The sequence below is a fragment of the Eumetopias jubatus genome, unplaced genomic scaffold (genome assembly GCF_037043125.1).
Source record: "Eumetopias jubatus isolate StellerSeaLion01/CBP00866 unplaced genomic scaffold, mEumJub1_p1.0 scaffold_10, whole genome shotgun sequence".
In the NCBI taxonomy this organism is placed as follows: domain Eukaryota; kingdom Metazoa; phylum Chordata; class Mammalia; order Carnivora; family Otariidae; genus Eumetopias; species Eumetopias jubatus.
In genome coordinates, this window is record NW_028274816.1 from 86,758,069 (window position 1) to 86,777,257 (window position 19,189).

A 19,189-nucleotide genomic window follows, 5' to 3' on the forward strand; every position below is an offset into this window, starting at 1 on the left:
ATATCTCTTTATGGCAGCCCCCTAAACAAACCCCAACTCACTGGATACTGTTGTTGCTCTTAATTATTCTAATTTCATCATAGGTCTTTGTGTATCAGTAATTCAATGGAATACTGTCATTTGGTTACCTAGACAGTGTTTTGTTTTGTTTTGTTTTAAAGGTTCTTTTTGAGGGGCGCCTGGGTGGCTCTGTCGGTTAAGTGTCTGCCTTTGGCTCAGGTCATAATCCCGGGGTCCTGGGATCAAGTCCCACATCGGGCTCCCTGCTCACTGGGGAACCTGCTTCTCCCTCTCCTCCCTACTCATGTGCTCTCTCTCGCTATCACAGTCTCTCTCTCAAATAAATAAAAATCTTAAAAAAAAAAAGATTTTGAGAGAGTGAGCGCAAGCAGGGGGGCGGGGTAGAGGGAGAGGGAGAAGCAGACTCTCCACTGAGCAGGGAGCCTGATGTGGGACTCAATCCCAGGGTTCTGGAATCATGACCAACGAGACAGTGGTTTAACAAAAAAGGTACCACAGGGCACCTGGGTGGCTCAGTTGGTTAAGCGACTGCCTTCGGCTCAGGTCATGGTCCTGGAGTCCCGGGATCGAGCCCCGCATCGGGCTCCCTGCTCAGCAGGAAGTCTGCTTCTCCCTCTGACCCTCTTCCCTCTCATGCTCTCTCTTTTTCTCTCTCAAATAAATAAAATCTTAAAAAAAAAAAAAAAAAAAGGTACCACAAATGGTCCTTGAGACCACAGTTTCAGTCAGTCCCTACCTCTCTAACCCCTTCATCTAGAAAATGTTAAGTAATTTTATCTTTTGCCTACCTGGACTGTTTTATTATTTATTTATTTATTTATTTATTAAGATTTTGTTCATCCATTTGACACAGAGAAAGAGAACAAACAAGCAGGCAGAGCGGCAGGCAGCGGGAGAGAGAGGAGCAGGCTACCTGCTGAGCAGACAAAGCCCAACATGGGGCTCGATCCCAGACGCTGAGCCACCCAGGCGCTGCTGGACTATTTTAAAAAGAAAATGAGAAAATGGACATAAAATTGCTTTAAAAAGATTCCTTTAGGGGTGCCTGGGTGGCTCAGTGGTTAAGCGTCTGCCTTCGGCTCAGGTCATGATCCCGGGGTCCTGGGATCGAGCCCCGCGTCGGGCTCCCTGCTCGGCGGGGAGTCTGCTTCTCCCTCTGCCACTGACCCCCCCCAGCTCGTGCTCCCACCACTCGTGCCCTCCCTTACACTCTCTCAGATAAATAAAATCTTCAAAAAAAGATTCCTTTGAATAGCACTCTATAAATATAAAAATCAGCAAATCTGAGATTGAGGTTAACATATAACTAGTCTCCTACTAAACTGCTTACTGAGCACCATGGATCTGCTTTAGCAGCACCGCAAATTGGTTCAAATTCAGTTCTGCTACTCAGTGACTGGTCAGTTACTGTTTTAACTTTAGCTTCATTGCCAAAGTGGAGGAATTATGATGGTCAGTACCGTGTTCTGAGACTCTGAAGCCATCTTTAGAAACTGAAGTTATGAAAAATTCAAAAATAACAGATAAGGGGCGCCTGGGTGGATCAGTTGGTTAAGCATCCAACTCTTGATTTTGGCTCAGGTCATGATCTCAGGGTCGTGGGATTGATCCCATCAAGCTCCACACTCAGCAAGGAGTCTGCTTGAGATTCTCTCTCCTTCTCCCTCTGCCCCTCCCCCTGCTCTCAGGCACGTGCATTCTAAACTAATAAAGAAAAGCTTTAAAAAAAATGGCTGGTCCTAGAGAAAAATATTAAATAAGGTGAGCAAATATAAGCCTACAAGATCTAGGGCGCCTGGGTGGCTCAGTCGATTAAGCGTCTGTCTTCGGCTCAGGTCATGACCCCAGGGTCCTGGGACTGAGCCCCGCATCAGGCTCCCTGCTTCTCCCTCTCCCTCTCCCCTCCACTCGTGTTCTCACGCACTCTGCTCTCTCTCTCTCTCAAATAAATAAGCTTTAAAAAAAGAAAAAAAATAAAGCTACAAGACATAAAAACAAGTTGCCTTCCCACATACACAGTCCACTCTCCTAGAATAAGCTCCACATAGAAAATGAATCAAAAGGGAGTAGTTATTTGAACAGAGGGCTGGAGGAGGAGGGGAGGACACAGGACGACAAGGACAAGGAGCCCTCCCAAAACGGGGGCAACAGCCAGTGTAAAGGCCCTGCGGTAGAAACCCCGTCTTGCTCCTACTTCAGAATGAAGTCGTGTGACTCAAACTTCAAGGTAAGCACAGGCCAGCTCACTAAGGGCCTTGTGAGGGGAAGCTGCCGGGACAGAGAGCAGGAAAATATGGTTTAACACTGAAAACACTGGCAAATCAAAACCACAATGAGCTATCAGCTCACACCTGTCACAACAGCTAAACTCAACAACACAAATGACAGATGTTGGCAAGGATGTGGGGAACGGGGACTCCTCGTGCACCGTTGGTGGGGATGCAAACTGGTGCAGCCACTGTGGAAAACAGTATGGAGGTTTCTCAGAAAGTTAAAAATAGAAGGGGCGCCTGGCTTAGTTGGTAGTGTGCGCAACTCTTGATCTTGGGGTCTCAAGTTCGAGCCCCACACCGGGTATAGAGCTTACTTACCAAAAAAAAAAAAAAAAAGTTAAAAATACAACTACCCGGGGCGCCTGGGGGGCTCAGTCGTTAAGCGTCTGCCTTCGGCTCAGGTCATGATCCCAGGGTCCTGGGATCGAGCCCCGCGTCGGGTTCCCTGCTCTGCGGGAAGCCTGCTTCTCCCTCTCCCACTTCCCCTGCTTGTGTTCCCTCTCTCGCTGTCAAATAAATAAATAAAATCTTAAAAAAAAAAAAAAATACAACTACCCTATGACCCAGCAATTGCACCACTAAGTATTTACCCAAGGGATACAAAAATACTAATTCAAAGGGGTACCTGCATCCCAATGTTTATTGCAGCCTTATCTACAACAGCTAAACTATGGAAAGAGCCCAGATGTCCATCGACTGATGAGTGGATAGAGAGGATGTAAGATACACAGTCTGAGTCACACAGGCTTCTGGTCCTTGTTAATCTGACTCCTTTCTGATCTGTCACCTCAAGCCCTCCCTTAGTCTTTCAGCTCCAAGAGATGTTGGCAGTTCCTTCAGCAGGTAACAGGCCTTCTTTCTTTCCTGCCTGTGCCTTTCCCCATGCTTTTCTCTCTGCCCAAAATGATCTTTTCTGATGTTCTTTGCTGAACTTTTCAGGACTCAACTTGAATGGAGCCTCCTTCAAGAATTTTTTCCTCACCTTCCAATCTGATATAAGGTCCTCTCTTAAGGGGTTCCACGACATCTGGCCTACACAGCTGCTGTTACTCAGACTGATGCTGACGGTTACGGCGAGATAGCCAGCCAGTGACAGCACGCCCCAGTCTCGCAGCCCTCGAACACCTCCCTAAGGGGATACAGCAGCCTCCAAGGCTGCAGGGCAGCGACCACTGAAGGCAGAGAGCTAATGACACAGCTCGAGTGACCAAGACAAGCTTATGCTGAACAAGGCCTATACGCCCTCCCTGCAGAGCTAGATAAATCTCAACAAATTTTGGAGCTTCACACACTACGATGGACAACCCCAAAAGCAAGCTCTACATAAGCCAGGCAAACAGCCCCATCATTCAAAGATGTTTAAGGAAGGCTCAATTAACAGCTCTGGGATGGCCTCTGACAGAAAAGAGAGAACTCTGGAGCTGGGGAGACCAGCAGGGTGAAAGTCCTACCCAGAGGACTATAGCTCTCCAACGGACTGTCTGCCCTGCACTGGAGCCACTGCTGCCCCCTCACCCCAACTCCTCTCTCGCTTCGGTGGCTCTACAGCAACCACTGCCTAGCTGAGCTCGGGTGGCTGTGGGCCTTCTTCTGCAAATGCTGTGTGAAGGTCTGTCTGCGCCCCGCAGCAGCCAAAGTTATGGGCCAGGCCAAAGTTCCAGCAAGAAAATTCTAGATTTAGGAAAACATAGTGGACCTCTTAGTTTTTGAAGGAAGCCTGTTTCCTTCTGGTTCATTATTTTGGGAGGACCTTAAGGGCACCAGAAAACTGCCATGTTGCTCAGCTCTCAGTGAATGTGTGCCAGCTCCCTGTCTCCTTTTGCCAGAGAGCACAGAACTGGCTTTTAGAGGAAGCTGTAAGGTTCGGGGGGGGTGGGGGGGGTGAGGGGGAGGTAAGATGAGCACTTGGATTGCCGACTTCTCCTTTCAGCTGTGGAGGTAACAGGCAAACATGTGGCCCTTCAGCAGGGGTTGATGAACTATGGCATATGCTCTACTTCAGAACGCTTCACTGCCCTTTCTGCCCCAAAGGGTCTGGCTGACTTAACATGGGGATCATCAGGTGCCCATTTAGAAATCTCCCTTCTAGGGTGCCTGGGTGGCTCAGTGGGTTGGGCTTCTGCCTTCGGCTCAGGTCATGATCCCAGGGTCCTGGGATCAAGTCCCACCCTGGGCTCCTTGTTCAGTGGGGAGCCTGCTTCTCACCCTGCCTGCCACTGCCCTGCTTGTGCTGTCAAACACACAAAATCTTAAAAAAAAAAAAACACCTCCCTTTTAGCACCTTTAAAAAGTATTCCCCTCATTCCCCTTTACAGGGTAGTCATGAACCCAGTTGACATCACACCCAAAGAAAGCAACAAGACTTCCCTACACCACCAGCCCACTGGCCCAATTCCAGATGTTCACCACTTTCCCAGGAACCTAGCTTGGGTCTGACTGTAACTCAGGAGAAACCAAGTGCTCACAAGACCTCAAATCCAATCCTTCCCCATCCAGGAGGGCACATTTCTAAAACTCTGCTACTCTCTCTGAAAATACTTCAGCCTTTCCTCCAATACCTGAGATAAGGTCCCAGGACTTGCATTATGGTACCACTTTCAAAACAGAGTAGGAAGTAGCTTCCTGATCAGAAAACCCAAGCTCTGGGGCACCTGGGTGGCTCAGTCGTTAGGCGTCTGCCTTCGGCTCAGGTCATGATCCCAGGGTCCTGGGATCAAGCCCCACATCGGGCTCCCTGCTCGGCGGGAAGCCTGCTTCTCCCTCTCCCACTCCCCCTGCTTGTGTTCCTGCTCGTGGTGTCAAATAAATAAATAAAATCTTTAAAAAAAGAAAGAAAAAAAACCCAAGCTCCAAAATTTATAGGAACAGAAATACTTTAGACCCTTTCCTGCTTGCCAGGACAAAGAAATGCCCAGACTAAGGGACTGAGAGTCTGATCCTTCCTTATGTGTGACTGGCAGGAGGGTGATGCCATTTTCTGTGGCATTCATGAAAGCCACTCTTCTTCACTGGCACCCCTCTCTTTTTTCTACTGTCACTACAGAGAACAGTGTGCTTTCCCCTTTTGTTATCCCTCCTCCTGGTTTTGCTCAAATCTGATTTGTTTCCAAAAATTCAGACGTGGCTTATGAAGGAAGCCCTGGTGGAAATAACCCACTGCTCTAACAGACAGTATATTTAGGAATGCCCATTACTTCGAATTATAGGCAGAGATAATGACAAAGCCAAATAACAACATGTGTGTGTGCACCTTTGTTTTTTTGTTTGTTTTTTAAAGATTTTATTTATTTATTTCAGAGAGAGAATGAGAGAGAGAGAGCACATGAGAGGGGGGAGGGTCAGAGGGAGAAGCAGACTCCCCGCTGAGCAGGGAGCCCCATGCGATGCCATGCGGGACAGTGTGTGTGCACCTTTGTAAGTTACTCTCACTAACCACTCTGTGCAGATACCCCAGCCCCCACCAGCTGGATTCCGTAAGTCATGTTCCAGCTCCAGCTACACGTCTGTGAAAAGAATACGGACACAAAACCTGGTTTTCTTTCTCCAAATCTAGCACCATTTTCTTCAAGCTCTGGCTTTGTTCTGGCTCAAACAGGAAGAGCATAGCAGGAGGGGATCCCTTCCCATTGCCCAGATCTACTGAAAAAGATCCAGTAGAGGTCAGTGAATTTTATACTGAGTAAGGCCATCTGCTGTAGTTCCCAACAGTCTCCCTTCCAGGAGTCTTCAATGCAATACCCACTTGTCCGGGCTGCACAAGGGAAGCCAAACTGTGTCTGATTTACTATATACGGAAATTCCTGACAAGCTGTACCTTTGATTCATTATGTCTGACACTCCCTTTCCTGCCTTGCTGAAGGTTCAATGCACTGACAAGACACCCTTTTGAGGAGAGGGGTGGTGTAGAATCCCTGCTCTAAACAGACTCAGCCTGGAGCCTGTTGGGGTAGCAGGCCGTGGCTCACTAGAGAGTGAGACTACTGAGAAGTGCTCTCCCTTAAGGCAGTTTGCATAAACATCAAGTTCCAAGAAATAGGCTTACTGGCTTTTTCTGGATTTTAAATATCAAAGTAGGGCGCCTGGGTGGCTCAGTTGGTTAAGCGACTGCCTTCGGCTCAGGTCATGATCCTGGAGTCTCGGGATCAATTCCCACATCGGGCTCCCTGCTCAGCGGGGAGTCTGCTTCTCCCTCTCCTGCTCCCCCCTCTTGTGCTCTCTCTCTCTCTCTCTCTCATTCTCTCTCTCAAATAAATAAAATCTTTAAAAAATAAACAAATAAATAAATATCAAAGTAATTTACTACAACGTTGTTTAAGTAAACATCCCTGAAATGAAAACTGTTATAAATACAGTAGCCCTCAAGCCTCAGGAAGGTCCCCAAGCTTGTCCAGAGAGAAGCCATTATCTACCTCCATGTGGCTCAGGAGGGCAGCATGTGTGTGGGAAGAAAGTTAAGACACCAGTAAGAAGGAAGAAGACATTCTAAGAAAGGATGGTGGTGACGGTTGCAAAACATTCTGACTATACTTTGTGTCACTGAGCTGTACACATAAAGACAGAAAAGGTGGTGGCGCAGAACTCCTACCTGCATTCCTTGATCACTTGGTGGATGTCAAACTCAAAGGCTGCCAACAAGATGTTGTCCAGGGGTTCTGGGCTGCTCTCACCTCCCAAAAACAGGTCAAGGCTGGACTGTGGAAAGGTGGTGACCCACTCAATTCCCAGACAGAAGCAGAGACTCAAGGGGGCAAGGCAGGGCTGCTGTGTAGGGAACCCTGGAGAAGGGTGATGGGGTCCTTCAAAAAGGGCCAAACAAAGGGCACCTGGCTGGCTCGCTGGAAAAACGTGCGACTCATGATCTCTAGAGTCTTGAGTTTGAGCCCCACGTTTGGGGTAGAGATTACTAAAAAAAAAATAAACTTAAAAGGAGGGGGGAGGGGCAAAGGGAAGACCCTTCCTGTTCTCCAGGGAGGTTCAACTCAAAGAGGCCGCACACTGAAAATGACTTAGCCCGCAGGATTCCTACTCCCCACCACCATCCCTTGGGAGTTCAGGCTCACCTGGGCATAGAGATGCAGGTCAATGGGTTTTACTGTGGGATGAGAGTACAGGAGCCGGGTCACTAGGAAATGATACCAGTTATTCAGAAGTTCCTTCTGCTCCAACAAGGCAGCTTCATCCCCCAGCATGATCTAAGGAAAGAAATATTTTCCCTCAGTTCCAGAGCCAACTTCTCTGTTAACTCTCCTGATCTCAGGGTGCCTGGGTAGCTCAGTCGGTGAAGCGCCTGCCTTTGGCTCAGGTCATGATCCTGAGGTCCTAGGACTGAGGCCTGCATCGGGCTCTCTGCTCCACGAGAAGCCTGCTTCTCACCCCCTGCCACTCATGCTCTCTCGTGCATGCTCTCTCTCAAATAAATAAAATCTAAACAATAAAGCAAAAAAACCTCTCCCGATCTCAACTAGAGCATCTGATCTGAAAGCCCTTCCTTCCTGGCAGAGCTGATGGATAGCCTTGTCCAAAGAGGATCATGTTCCCGCTGTTGCTGTGTTGGATGTCACAGCCCCAACTTGGACCCCAACCTAGACTTCCTTTCCACAGACCTTGCAGAGAGACTCCAGGTGAGGACTGGCAGCAAAAGTGCTGTCCTGGAGGTGACGCTCACATTCCTCATGCCAGTGCTGCCACTTGAGCTCCAGCTCTGTCAGCGTCTGGGTGTTACCAGGCTAAGGGGAAAGACACAGTGAGATGCCATTGCCACAGAAACCTCTTGTGCTTAATGAACGAACCCCTCTCTTGTGACCCAGCAGAGCAGGGCTGCTCCCACATACACTGAGAACGGGCATTGTCCTCATCAGGTCCCCTAGGATTCGGCACATGCCTGCAGAGGAGGGGCTGGCGTCGGCTTCCTTGGAGAGCATCTGCCGAGCCTCGTCCAGCCGGCCCTGTAGTACCAAGATGGTCACCTGGGAGGACACACAAGAGCATGAACATTCACAGAGGCCCAGAAGCCAGTCTCTTCAATCCACACTTGGGCTTCCTAGACTTATGGAAGTGTGATGGTTCCTTCCCTCCAGCAGTAATCGAAGTCATCTAGTCTAAGGGTTTTAACCTGGACCATGCTTTTCAAACTCCATGTTGTAACCCATTACAGATTGCAACCAACTTTTTAAAAAATAAATGAAATGGGGATGCCTGGCTAGATCAGTCGGTAGAGCATGCACCTCTTAATCTCAGGGTCATGAGTTCAAGCCCCACACTGGATGTAGAATTTACACAATAAATGAATGAATGAAACAGAAAACAGAAAATGACATAGTACATCAAGTAAAGATTGGTTCGTAAAAGGTTCAGTTCAAATAAATATACATACACACACATACACTCAATATAAATAGTCAATCCTCTTCATTCAGGATTCCGTATTTGTGAATTTGCCTACTTGTTAACATTTATTTGTAACCCCAAAATCAATACGTGAGGTACTTTCACCATTACTTGTGGACATGTCCAGAGTGGCAAAAACTGAGTCACTTGATGTGCACATTCCCAGCTGAGGTTGAACAAGGTGGGGCGCTCTACCTTCTTGTATCAACTCTCACGCTAAACAAATGTCTTTTTCAGGATCTACCTAGTGCCACTTTTTTTGTATTGTGGTGCTTTTTGCTGAGCCCCAAGCATAGTGCTGAAGTGCTATACTAAGTGCTAAGTGCTAAGAAGGGATGATGGCCCACAGGGAGAAAAATGTGTGTTAGATAAGCTTCATTCAGGCATGCACTACAGTGTTGTTGGCCATGAGATCAATGTTAATGAGTCAACAGTATATATTAAATAAGGTGTCTTTAAGCAAAACCATACATAAAACAAAGTTATATACTGATCAACTGACAAAAATGGGATCAGAGGCTGGAAGAATCCTGTATTACAGTAATCAGTAATACAGTGTTTCAGACAACTTTATAGACCTTAACTGTCATGAATAATGACAACCAATAGTATATACACACTAACAAATACGTAAAACATACAAAGTAACATCTTCCCATACTAAGTCATGCTCAAAAAAGCCAAAGATATATATGCTGACAAATCCCCAATTTCTCTCTAGCCTGCACTTCCTTCTCTGGATTCCAGACTTGTACACCTTACTGCCAAGACAGTGTCACGACTTGGACCTCATGGGCATCTTAAACGTAGCATGTCTAGGGCGCCTGGGTGGCTCAGTTGGTTAAGCGACTGCCTTCGGCTCAGGTCATGATCCTGGAGTCCCGGGATCGGGTCCCGCATCGGGCTCCCTGCTCGGTGGGGAGTCTGCTTCTCCCTCTGACCCTCTCCCCTCTCATGCTCTCTATCTCATTCTCTCTCTCAAATAAATAAAATCTTAAAAAAAAAAAAAAAAAAACGTAGCATGTCTAAAAGTAAACACCCGGCTGCCTCCAACTCACCAACCTGATCTTCCCACATTCTGCTATTTCTTACAAATGCACATCTAATCTATTAGCCAATCCCATCAACAGTATCCTTAAACTGCATCCAGAATCTAATCACTTTTCACCACCTCCTCTGTTCGGCACCCATCCTTGTCCAAGTCACCAATATCTTTGCCTGGTTTAGTACCATAGCCTCTAGACTGGTCTCTGCTTCCACCCTTGCTCCATCCTTGGTAGGGCAGCCAGAGAGCCTTGAAAACCTACATCCGACCACAGCGTGAATGCTCAGCTCTCCAATGCCCCCTCACCCCATTTGATTCAGGGGTTGTGTCCATCAACTAGCTTACACACATTTATGTCCTTTAATCATAATTTTTTTTCAAGACTTCATTTATTTGAGAGAGAGCACGAGTGGGGCGAGGGGCAGAAGGAGAGGGAGGAGCAGGAGTGGGGGGACCTGACGTGAGACTTGATTCCAGGACCCCGAGATCATGATCTGAGCTGAAATCAGGCTTAAATGACTAAGCCACCCAAGCGCCCTAATCATAACATAATTGCAAACATAATCTTATTATTACCTGCACTGTACAGAAGAAGAAACTAAAGGCTGTTAACACATTTAAGACCTCACAGCTAGAAAGAGGCAGAGCTGGGATGCTAACTCTGGCAATGTGGCACCGCAGACCATGTTCTCACCACTCTGCTCTACCGCCTCTCTCCAAGTCCTTAGGACAGTCCAGGGACCCCTCCAATCTGACCCTGTGACTCTCTGCCCTTACGTCTCCAACTCCTGCCCTTGCTCACACTGCTCCTGATCCCACTGAGCCTCCAGGTGAGGGCGTTTGCAGGTCTCACTGTCTGCAACACTCTTTCCCCTCCTTTGGCCCAGTACCCCACCCCCCACATCGCCTCATGAGGGAGGCCTTCCTTGATTCCCCAGCTCTAGAATTGCCAATTCCCCAGCTTGGCTTTACTGCTCTCCATACCACAGTGCTTCCCTGTTAGGCATGCTACATATTTTACTTGTTGCTGTATTTATTTCCTGTCTCCCCACCCAGGAAGTAAACTTCTTTGCCCACTTTGGTCACGATTGTTTCCTCACTGCCTTGCAAACAGGAGCGCTCGATAAATACTCAGTGAATGAATCAGAGACTCAAAATCTGGGCCCAATACTTCCTGAACAAAGGCTCTCCCCTCACTTGCACAGATCTCCCAGCAACAAAAGGCCCAGAAATAGCATCAAAGGCAACAATTCTTTACTGGAATTCCAGATTTTATAAGTTTAATCAACTTTCCATTATTCAGGTCAACTAGCACTCTTCTCCCCAGTCCCTACCAATTGGGTCACAGGTCAGTAGGCACAGAATACATACATATCTACCCACCCACACACACAACCCCAATACACATGCTGACTTCCCAAACGGATAATCCAAAATGACTTCAGGATCATCAGTCTTTTTAATAGCTATATTGAGCTATAGTTTATACACTATAAACATTCATCTATTTAAGTAGTAAGTTTACAGAGTTGTGCACCATCACTACAATCCAGTTTTAGAACATTTCTATCACCTCAAAACCCCTCCTGCTCATTTAATCTCCTACCCCCTCCAGCTTCTATCAAACAGTTTTATCACGTCTTCTCTTCCTTAGATTCACAAAGAAATTAAACGTCCCTGCTCACTGGAAAGTCTACAAAGCATTACTTTTCTTACAAAACAACTTAGTTCTAAACTCTCCTGTGGAGCGGGGAAGAAAAGATCTAAGAGCATCTCCATAATCAGAACCAAGGAGCCAGTCTGAGAATGAGCAGGCTCAGCAGGCAATCCTCAGGCCCGCCTGCAAGCACTGGGAAAAACAGACCATGAGGTAGAAGGCAGGAAGGCCCGGCCTGCAGGAGATGCTTACCAACTTCCAGAAGCTCTCATGTTTGCTTGGATTCTCACTGCCCAGGACATCTGCCAACAAACTGTCCACTTCACACACATGCAGTCGGACCCAGTCAAGGAGGTGAAGAAGGAGAGGGCCAGCTGGGAGGAAAGACTCTTGTTACACACAAAAACCTCAGTTTTATCCACAGCAAATTCCACTTTCCCAATGTATAGACAGAAAATGTAGGGCAAACAAGATGACTATGTAGGAAGTAGTTTATCCCACTTAGGTGGGCACCCATATGGTCCTGGATAAATACCTGGACTAGCAAATGGACCTTTACGAATAGTTCCTCTGAGCCAGGCAGCTCCACCTTTCATGAATTTTAGAAAGGGCTGAATCTCCCCTCCCCCTCCACCCCCAATTCTTCATGACTATGCAGTACTCTATGGCTATGTAAGGAATGGCCACTTCGGGATTGCTACTGACTAGGCGTTAGGTATGAGAAAACATAGCAACAGCCCTCAAAATACACTGGAGGAGGTAAACATAGAAACAACTAATTTTAATTTCACATTGCTCAGGGCTTTAGCGGGAGCATGAGTAAAAACCTCTGACTGCACAGAGATTATTAACACTCATACGGATAACAGCAAACATAAACCATCAAGAGAATGCAAAAAAGCCTGCAGCACCTCCAGAGAGAGCCCGCTCATGCCAGGATACCATACTGACCACAATTCAGTTCAAGAACAGGGACTAATTCAGAGTGGACAGTTCACAAGTAGGGCAGCCCCCTCCCCAATCACTGTAGACAGAATTCTCCCAGTGACTTTGCCTCCCACCATCTAATCCCTCCTCACATCCCTAAAACATTTTTCCGTTCTTTTAATTTTTATTTTTAATTCTAAACAACCAACATTTATTATTGCACATTTCTGAAGGCCAGAAGTCTGAGATCAAGGAGTGGACAGAGTTGGTTCTTTCTGAGGCTGGGAGGGAGAACCCATTCCATGCCTCTCCCCTGACTTTCCAGAAACTCTTAAGCTTGACCAGTCCACCATATGAATCTTGACCACCCCTGTCACACATTAGTCCAGTATGCTTTCCTGGTGTTTTTCAGGGGTCACCTGACCAACATCTTAGGTTTTTAGAAGGCATTCTTTCTGACTTTTTGTAGTATCTGACAAAATGGCAAACTTCCTTGGGTGTTATGTACAGCTTTCTGCTGGTTACACTGATGAAAAGTGAGGAAAAGAGCATCCTTGGCAATAAAACGCTCGCTCACCACAACACGCAGGAAAGACAGAGGAAAGGGCAGGGGGACATCTTTGATGTTGTGAAGGGGTGATTCCATGCTCACCTGGGGCTACTTCAATAAAAAGAATCTCACAAAGGTTCCAAATGAGCTCCATTGCTGACAAAATGGAGACCTAAGGAAGAAATGGAGACAAAGTTTTAACTGAAAACATTCCTGACATTTCTCTTAGAGCAAAGGAATGAAGAAGCAGGGCTTGAATCATATGACGGTCATTCATTATTAACTCAGCAATTACTGAATAGTCCTATGGCAGGGTTTCCCACAGGGAAGCCAGTGAGTGAATTTTAGGGGGTGGTAGGCAGACTAACATTTTTTTTTTATTTTAATGGTTCTTGTTTTAGTTTAATGTGCATTATAGAGGAATATAATTAGCTCATCACGCCCAAGGTCTTCATGAATATTTTGATTTAGAAAGAGGCTCTAAGTAAATGGGAGATGATTCTTAGAAAAATATTCAGTAAATAATATTAAAAATTCTACAGATACAGAAAAAATTGTGAAGTTGATACTCAAGGGACTAAAGTTTAAGAAAGTCTATTAAAAGTCAAACCCAATATAAGACACAAAAATAAATCAGGTCTGGACCCTGCCCTTAGGAATATGCAGTCTCCTCTTCCCCATCATCCTTTCACACACAAACACAGACTATCTTATTCATAAGGGAAAACAAATGCTTTGCTGACTGCGCTAGAGCGCCCCAGAGACAGTGCACTAGTCCCTATTCACTCCTAAGTTTGAACACTGTCAACATTCTACCGAATAAAGAGAATTCTTTCACTCATCTTCCAGCTCCAACTAAAGTAAACAACTCAGTAAAAATACTGGGTTCATGAGCTGAGTACAGTTTATAAAAATAATTAGTGATTCCAAAAGCTCAGCTATCTCAGGTGACACAATGTGGTTAGGATTGACATTTCCCATAAGAACTGGAAACTCAGGGCACCCGTGTGGCTCAGTTAAGCATCTGCCTTCGGCTCAGTCATGATCCCAGGGTCCTAGGATGGAGCCCCATATCAGACTTCCTACTCAGCGGGGAGTCCATTTCTCCTTTGCCCCTCCCCCTGCTTATGCTCTCAATCTCTCTCTCAAATAAATAAATAAAATAGAAAAAAAAAAGAAACTAGACACTCATACAAATACTTATCAAGCACACCCCTGTCTTCCCATGGTGCTATGGCCTTGAAGGGGACACCAGGAAGTTCAAGATGATCCTTACCACCCCCAAAGAGTTGTCTGTCTAGCTGGAAAGAAAAGACTTCTGCAAAAACAATGATTGTGGAGCACCTAGGTGGCTCAGGTAGGTTGTGTCTGACTCTTGATTTCAGATCAGGTCATGATATTAGAGTCGTGGGATCAAGCCCTGCATCTAGCTCGTCGGGCTCACCGTTCAGCTGGGAGTCTGCTGGAGATTCTCTCTCTGCCCCCCTCCCTCTGGCCCTCCCCCTGCTCAGACTCTCTCTCGCTCTCTCAAATCTTTAAAAAACAAAACAAGGGCGCCTGGGTGGCTCAGTCGTTAAGCATCTGCCTCCGGCTCGGGTCATGATCCCAGGGTCCTGGGATCGAGCCCCATATCGGGCTCCCTGCTTAGCAGGGAGCCTGCTTCTCCCTCTCCCCCTGCTTGTGTTCTCTCTCTCGCTGTGTCTCTGTCAAATAAATAAATAAAATCTTTAAAAAAATAAAAATAAATAAAACAAAACAAAACAAACAACAACAAAAATAATGATTGTAAAGTCACCCTAGGTGTGTGCTAAGGACGCAGAAGGACATAATGGTACCAGCTGGACAAAAAAGGTGGCCCCCTTACCTGGCTGCTGAACTGGCGACCACTGACTGGATCTTTAGCAGCAACTAACAACACACAAACATTTTAAGTGAGGAATGAAACTTTTAGTCTCACAGTTATACCTTCATATACCAGGTTCTTTGGCTTATGCCTTTGTTTCTGCTAATGACCACCCATTTTCACTACAGATTTTTATTTTTTAAGAGCGCACATTGAGGGGGGGGTTGGGAGCAGAGGAAGAAAGAGTCTTAAGCAGGCTCACACTCAGCCCGATGTAAGGCTTAATCTCACAACCCTGAGATCATGACCTGAGCCGAAACCAAGAGTCGGATGCTTAACTGACTGAGCCACCCAGGCACCCCTTCACTATAGATTTTTAAAAAATGCTTAGTATCTTTTTGTTGCAGATCAATGATTTGCAAACCCAACACCTTCAAGTTACAAGTGACACTTTCAACTGCAAACTGCAAACAGAAACCATCAGGTTATAAAAGACTCTACTCAGCATCCAGCAGTCACAGGGCTCTCATGCTTATGGTGACTTTAAATCACCAAGGTTAGGGGTGCTTGGGTGGCACAGTCGGTTAAGTGAACAACTCTTGGTTTCAGCTCCAGTCATAATCTCAGGGTCTTTAAATCAGGCTCCAAGTCAGGCTCTGTGATCAGCACAGAGTCTAAGACTCTCTCGCCCTCTGCCCCTCCCTCAATACTCACACATGCTCTCTCTAAATAAATAAATCTAAGAAAGAAAAAGGAAGGAAGGAAGGAAGGAAAGAAAGAAAAAGATCACCAAGGTTAAAGAACCAAGAATGTGATTTTCAAAGATTGTTAATTTGGCCCTCAGTCTCACACCTGTAGACTCAATATGCTCTAACTTGAAAAACGTACTCAAGGGGTGCCTGGGTGGCTCAGTCGTTAAGCGTCTGCCTTCAGCTCAGGTCATGATCCCAGGGTTCTGGGATCAAGTCCCACATGGTACTCCCTGCTCCGCCAGAGGCTTGCTTCTCCCTCTCCCACTCACCCCTCTTGTGTTCCCTCTCTCGCTATGTCTCTCTTTGTCAAATAAATAAATCTTTTAAAAAATTTAAAAAAAAAGAAAGAAAAATATACCAAGAAAACTGCCAAAAGGGGCGCCTGGGTGGCTCAGTCATTAAGTGTCTGCCTTCGGCTCAGGTCATGATCCCAGAGTGCTGGGATCAAGCCTGGCATCCAGGAAGCCTACTTCTCCCTCTCCCGCTCCCCCTGCTTGTATTCCCTCTCTGGCTGTCTCTCTCTCTGTCAAATAAATAAAATCTTAAAAAAAAAAAAAAAAACTGCCAGGGCGCCTGGGTGGCTCAGTTGGTTAAGCGACTGCCTTCGGCTCAGGTCATGATCCTGAGTCCTGGGATCGAGTCCCACATCGGGCTCCCTGCTCAGCAGAGAGTCTGCTTCTCCCTCTGACCCTCTTCCCTCTCATGTTCTCTATCTCTCATTCTCTCTCTCTCAAAGAAATAAAATCTTTAAAAAAAAAATTGCCAAAAAATTAAGAATTATGTAAGACAGGAAGTAAGAGTTTTAAACTGGAAAGTCAAATAGATTCTACCTTGCAGTATCTACACCCAGATAAACATTTAAATTACTATCACATGTACACACATAAAATCCTTACTTGCAACCTGGTGCATTTCCTCCATACATGCCCTGATGACTGATCGGTAGTTCTTACTCACTCGGACCAATCTACAAAATGAAATGACATACAAGATAAGCCTGGTGCATCTTGTGGTGACAAAAAGCAAGCAGGTTCTCAATAGAAGATAGGAGCTTGCTCAAAGACAGGAATCAACCTAAAGGAGTTCCTAACAGCCAAAGGTGGAACAACTTGAGCATCAAAATAAGTAACATATGAGATAACCCGGGGGTAAAATAAATATCCATGAATCCATACTGATGTTAATTGTTGCAGATGAGATCCACTGATGGACACACTAACTAGTCGTTGAAAATTTAAGGAGAAATAGGATTTGCATAATCTCAAAGTTTCTGCTCCAAATACTTACTAGTTACAAAGGGAAAGACAGTAACTTTATAGTGAAGAAACCCAGTAGAAACCACATTAACCAAGTGATCAAGGTCAACAAAACCAGTATAAAACATCAACATCGTGAACCCCATGATATGACGTACTGAGGACACACCATACCAGTCCTGTGGTATTCTTACTAAAAATGAATAACCTTAAAAAAAAATGCATAACCTTTCTCCAATCATGAGAAAACACTGGAGAAACCCAAACGGACGGACAGCCACCAAAATAATTGGTCAATATTTTTCAGAAGTGTCAAGGTCATTAAAGAGACTAAGGAAAAAAAACTAAATGCAACCTGAGTTGCAGAGGAGAAAAAAGGACCTTACTGGAAAAACTGGTGAAATTCAAATGAAGTCTTGAAACATAATGCACTGATGTAAGTTTCCTGGTTTAAGTAACAATAATATGGTTATGTAGATATTAATGTAACAAAGCTGGGTGAGGAATGTGCAGGAATCTATTATTTTTGTACCTTTTCTTTTTTTTAAAGATTTTATTTATTTATTTGACAGAGAGAGACACAGCGAGAGAGGGAACACAAGCAGGGGGAGTGGGAGAGGGAGAAGCAGGCTTCCCGCCGAGCAGGGAGCCCAATGCGGGGCTCGATCCCAGGACCCTGGGATCATGACCTGAGCCGAAGGCAAATGCTTAATGACTGAGCCACCCAGGTGCCCCATTTTTGTACCTTTTCTGTAAGTCCAAAATTAGTTCAAAAGAAAGTCTTTAAAAAAAGAAATGACAAAACTAAACAAATATCCACAAGAAAGCAATTTGTTTAGTTACAAAGACGCAATCTTTAGCAAGAAAAACAGTTCTAGGGGGTGCCTGGGTGGCTCAGTTGGTTAAGCGACTGCCTTCGGCTCAGGTCATGATCCCAGGGTCCTGGGATCAAGCCCCACATCGGGCTCCCTGTTCGGCGGGAAGCCTGCTTCTCCCTCTCCCACTCCCCCGCTTGTGTTCCTTCTCTCGCTGTCTCTCTGTCAAATAAATAAATAAAATATTAAAAAAAAAAAAAAAAACAGTTCTGGGGCGCCTGGGTGGCATAGTTGGCTAAGCGGCTGCCTTCAGCTCAGGTCAGGATCCTAGAGTACTGAAATGGAGTCCTGCGCCGCATCACATCGGGCTCCCTGCTCAGTAAGGAGTCCACTTCTCCCTCTCCCTCTACCCCTCCCCCAACCCCTGTGCTCGCCCCCCCAAATAACTAAATAAATAACTAAATAAAATCTTAAGAAAAAAAAGAACAACAATGCATTTCATTTGGTTGTCACAATTTACTTGTGGACTTCAGCACCTATCAGCAGCCTACTTACTGAGCTTTTCTGGATTTTCCAGTCAACTCTTCTTCAATTCTCTGGAGGCCCACAAAGATTCCATGGGATTCATTGAAGAGTTTTCTCAAGATCTGAGAGTAAACATCTATATCCTTTCGGATGATATAGATAAAGGGGCAGCCTGGCTCAGTCTCTGATTTTTCTAAAACAGAAAAATTTAACATCAATCACCATTACCCTCATACAAGAACTCACTTTAAACTTTTTTTTAAGATTTTATTTATTTATTCGAGAGAGAGAGAGAAAGATCACAAGCAGGGGGAAGGATAGAGGGAGAAGCAAACTCCCTGCTGAGCAGGAAGCCCAATTTGGGACTTGATCCCAGGACCCTGGGATCATGACCCCAGCCGAAGGCAGATGCTTAACACTGAGCCACGCAGGTGCCCTAAATTTTTTTTAAGATTTTATTTCCTTGGGCGCCTGGGTGGCTCAGTTGTTAAGCATCTGCCTTCGGCTCAGGTCATGATCCCAGGGTTCTGGGATCGAGTCCCGCATCGGGCTCCCTGCTCTGCGGGAAGCCTGCTTCTCCCTCTCCCACTCCCCCTGCTTGTGTTCCTGCTCTCGCTATCTCTCTCTCTGTCAAATAAATAAAATCTTAAAAAAAAAAAAAGATTTTATTTCCTTGATAGAGAGAGAGAGAAGCAGGTTCCCTGCTGAACAGGGAGGCCCATGTGGGGCTTGACCCCAGGACCCTGGGATCATGACCTGAGCCAAAGGCAGATGCTTAACTGACTGAGCAACCCAGGCACCCCTCAGTTTACATTTTTAATTGAGTTATCTAATTACAAGAGCCTCAGCTTCTTTGCTACTGATTTCATTTTAAAAAGTATGAATTAGGGGCACCTCGGCGGCTCAGTTGGTTGGGCATCTGCCTTCAGCTCAGGTTATGATCCCAGAGTCCCAGGATGGAGCCCTACATCGGCTCCCTGCTCGGCGGGGAGTCTGCTTCTCCCTCTGCCCTTCACCCCGCTTGTGCTCCTCTCTTGCTCTCACTCTCTCTCAAATAAATAAATAAAGTCTTTAAAAAAAATAAATAAAAAGTATGAATTGGGGTACCTGGGTGGCTCAGTCAGTTAAGCGTCCAACT

The 19,189-nt window shown here is 45.9% G+C and overlaps 1 protein-coding gene across 2 annotated transcripts in view; it reads right to left on the reverse strand.

The window, feature by feature from the left end:
• The window catches only part of NUP85 (nucleoporin 85), a 42,495-nt gene that overhangs the window by 7,063 nt on the left and 16,243 nt on the right, over positions 1-19,189 (reverse strand). For both annotated transcript variants that reach the window (XM_028112751.2, XM_028112750.2), the window contains exons 3-11: positions 18,082-18,244; positions 16,352-16,422; positions 14,725-14,768; positions 12,963-13,032; positions 11,636-11,757; positions 8,126-8,260; positions 7,898-8,020; positions 7,355-7,486; positions 6,880-6,986 (exon numbers count right to left, since the gene is read on the reverse strand). In XM_028112751.2, the coding sequence (XP_027968552.1) occupies positions 6,880-6,986; positions 7,355-7,486; positions 7,898-8,020; positions 8,126-8,260; positions 11,636-11,757; positions 12,963-13,032; positions 14,725-14,768; positions 16,352-16,422; positions 18,082-18,244 (967 nt within the window). The remainder of the gene's footprint in view (positions 1-6,879; positions 6,987-7,354; positions 7,487-7,897; positions 8,021-8,125; positions 8,261-11,635; positions 11,758-12,962; positions 13,033-14,724; positions 14,769-16,351; positions 16,423-18,081; positions 18,245-19,189) is intronic.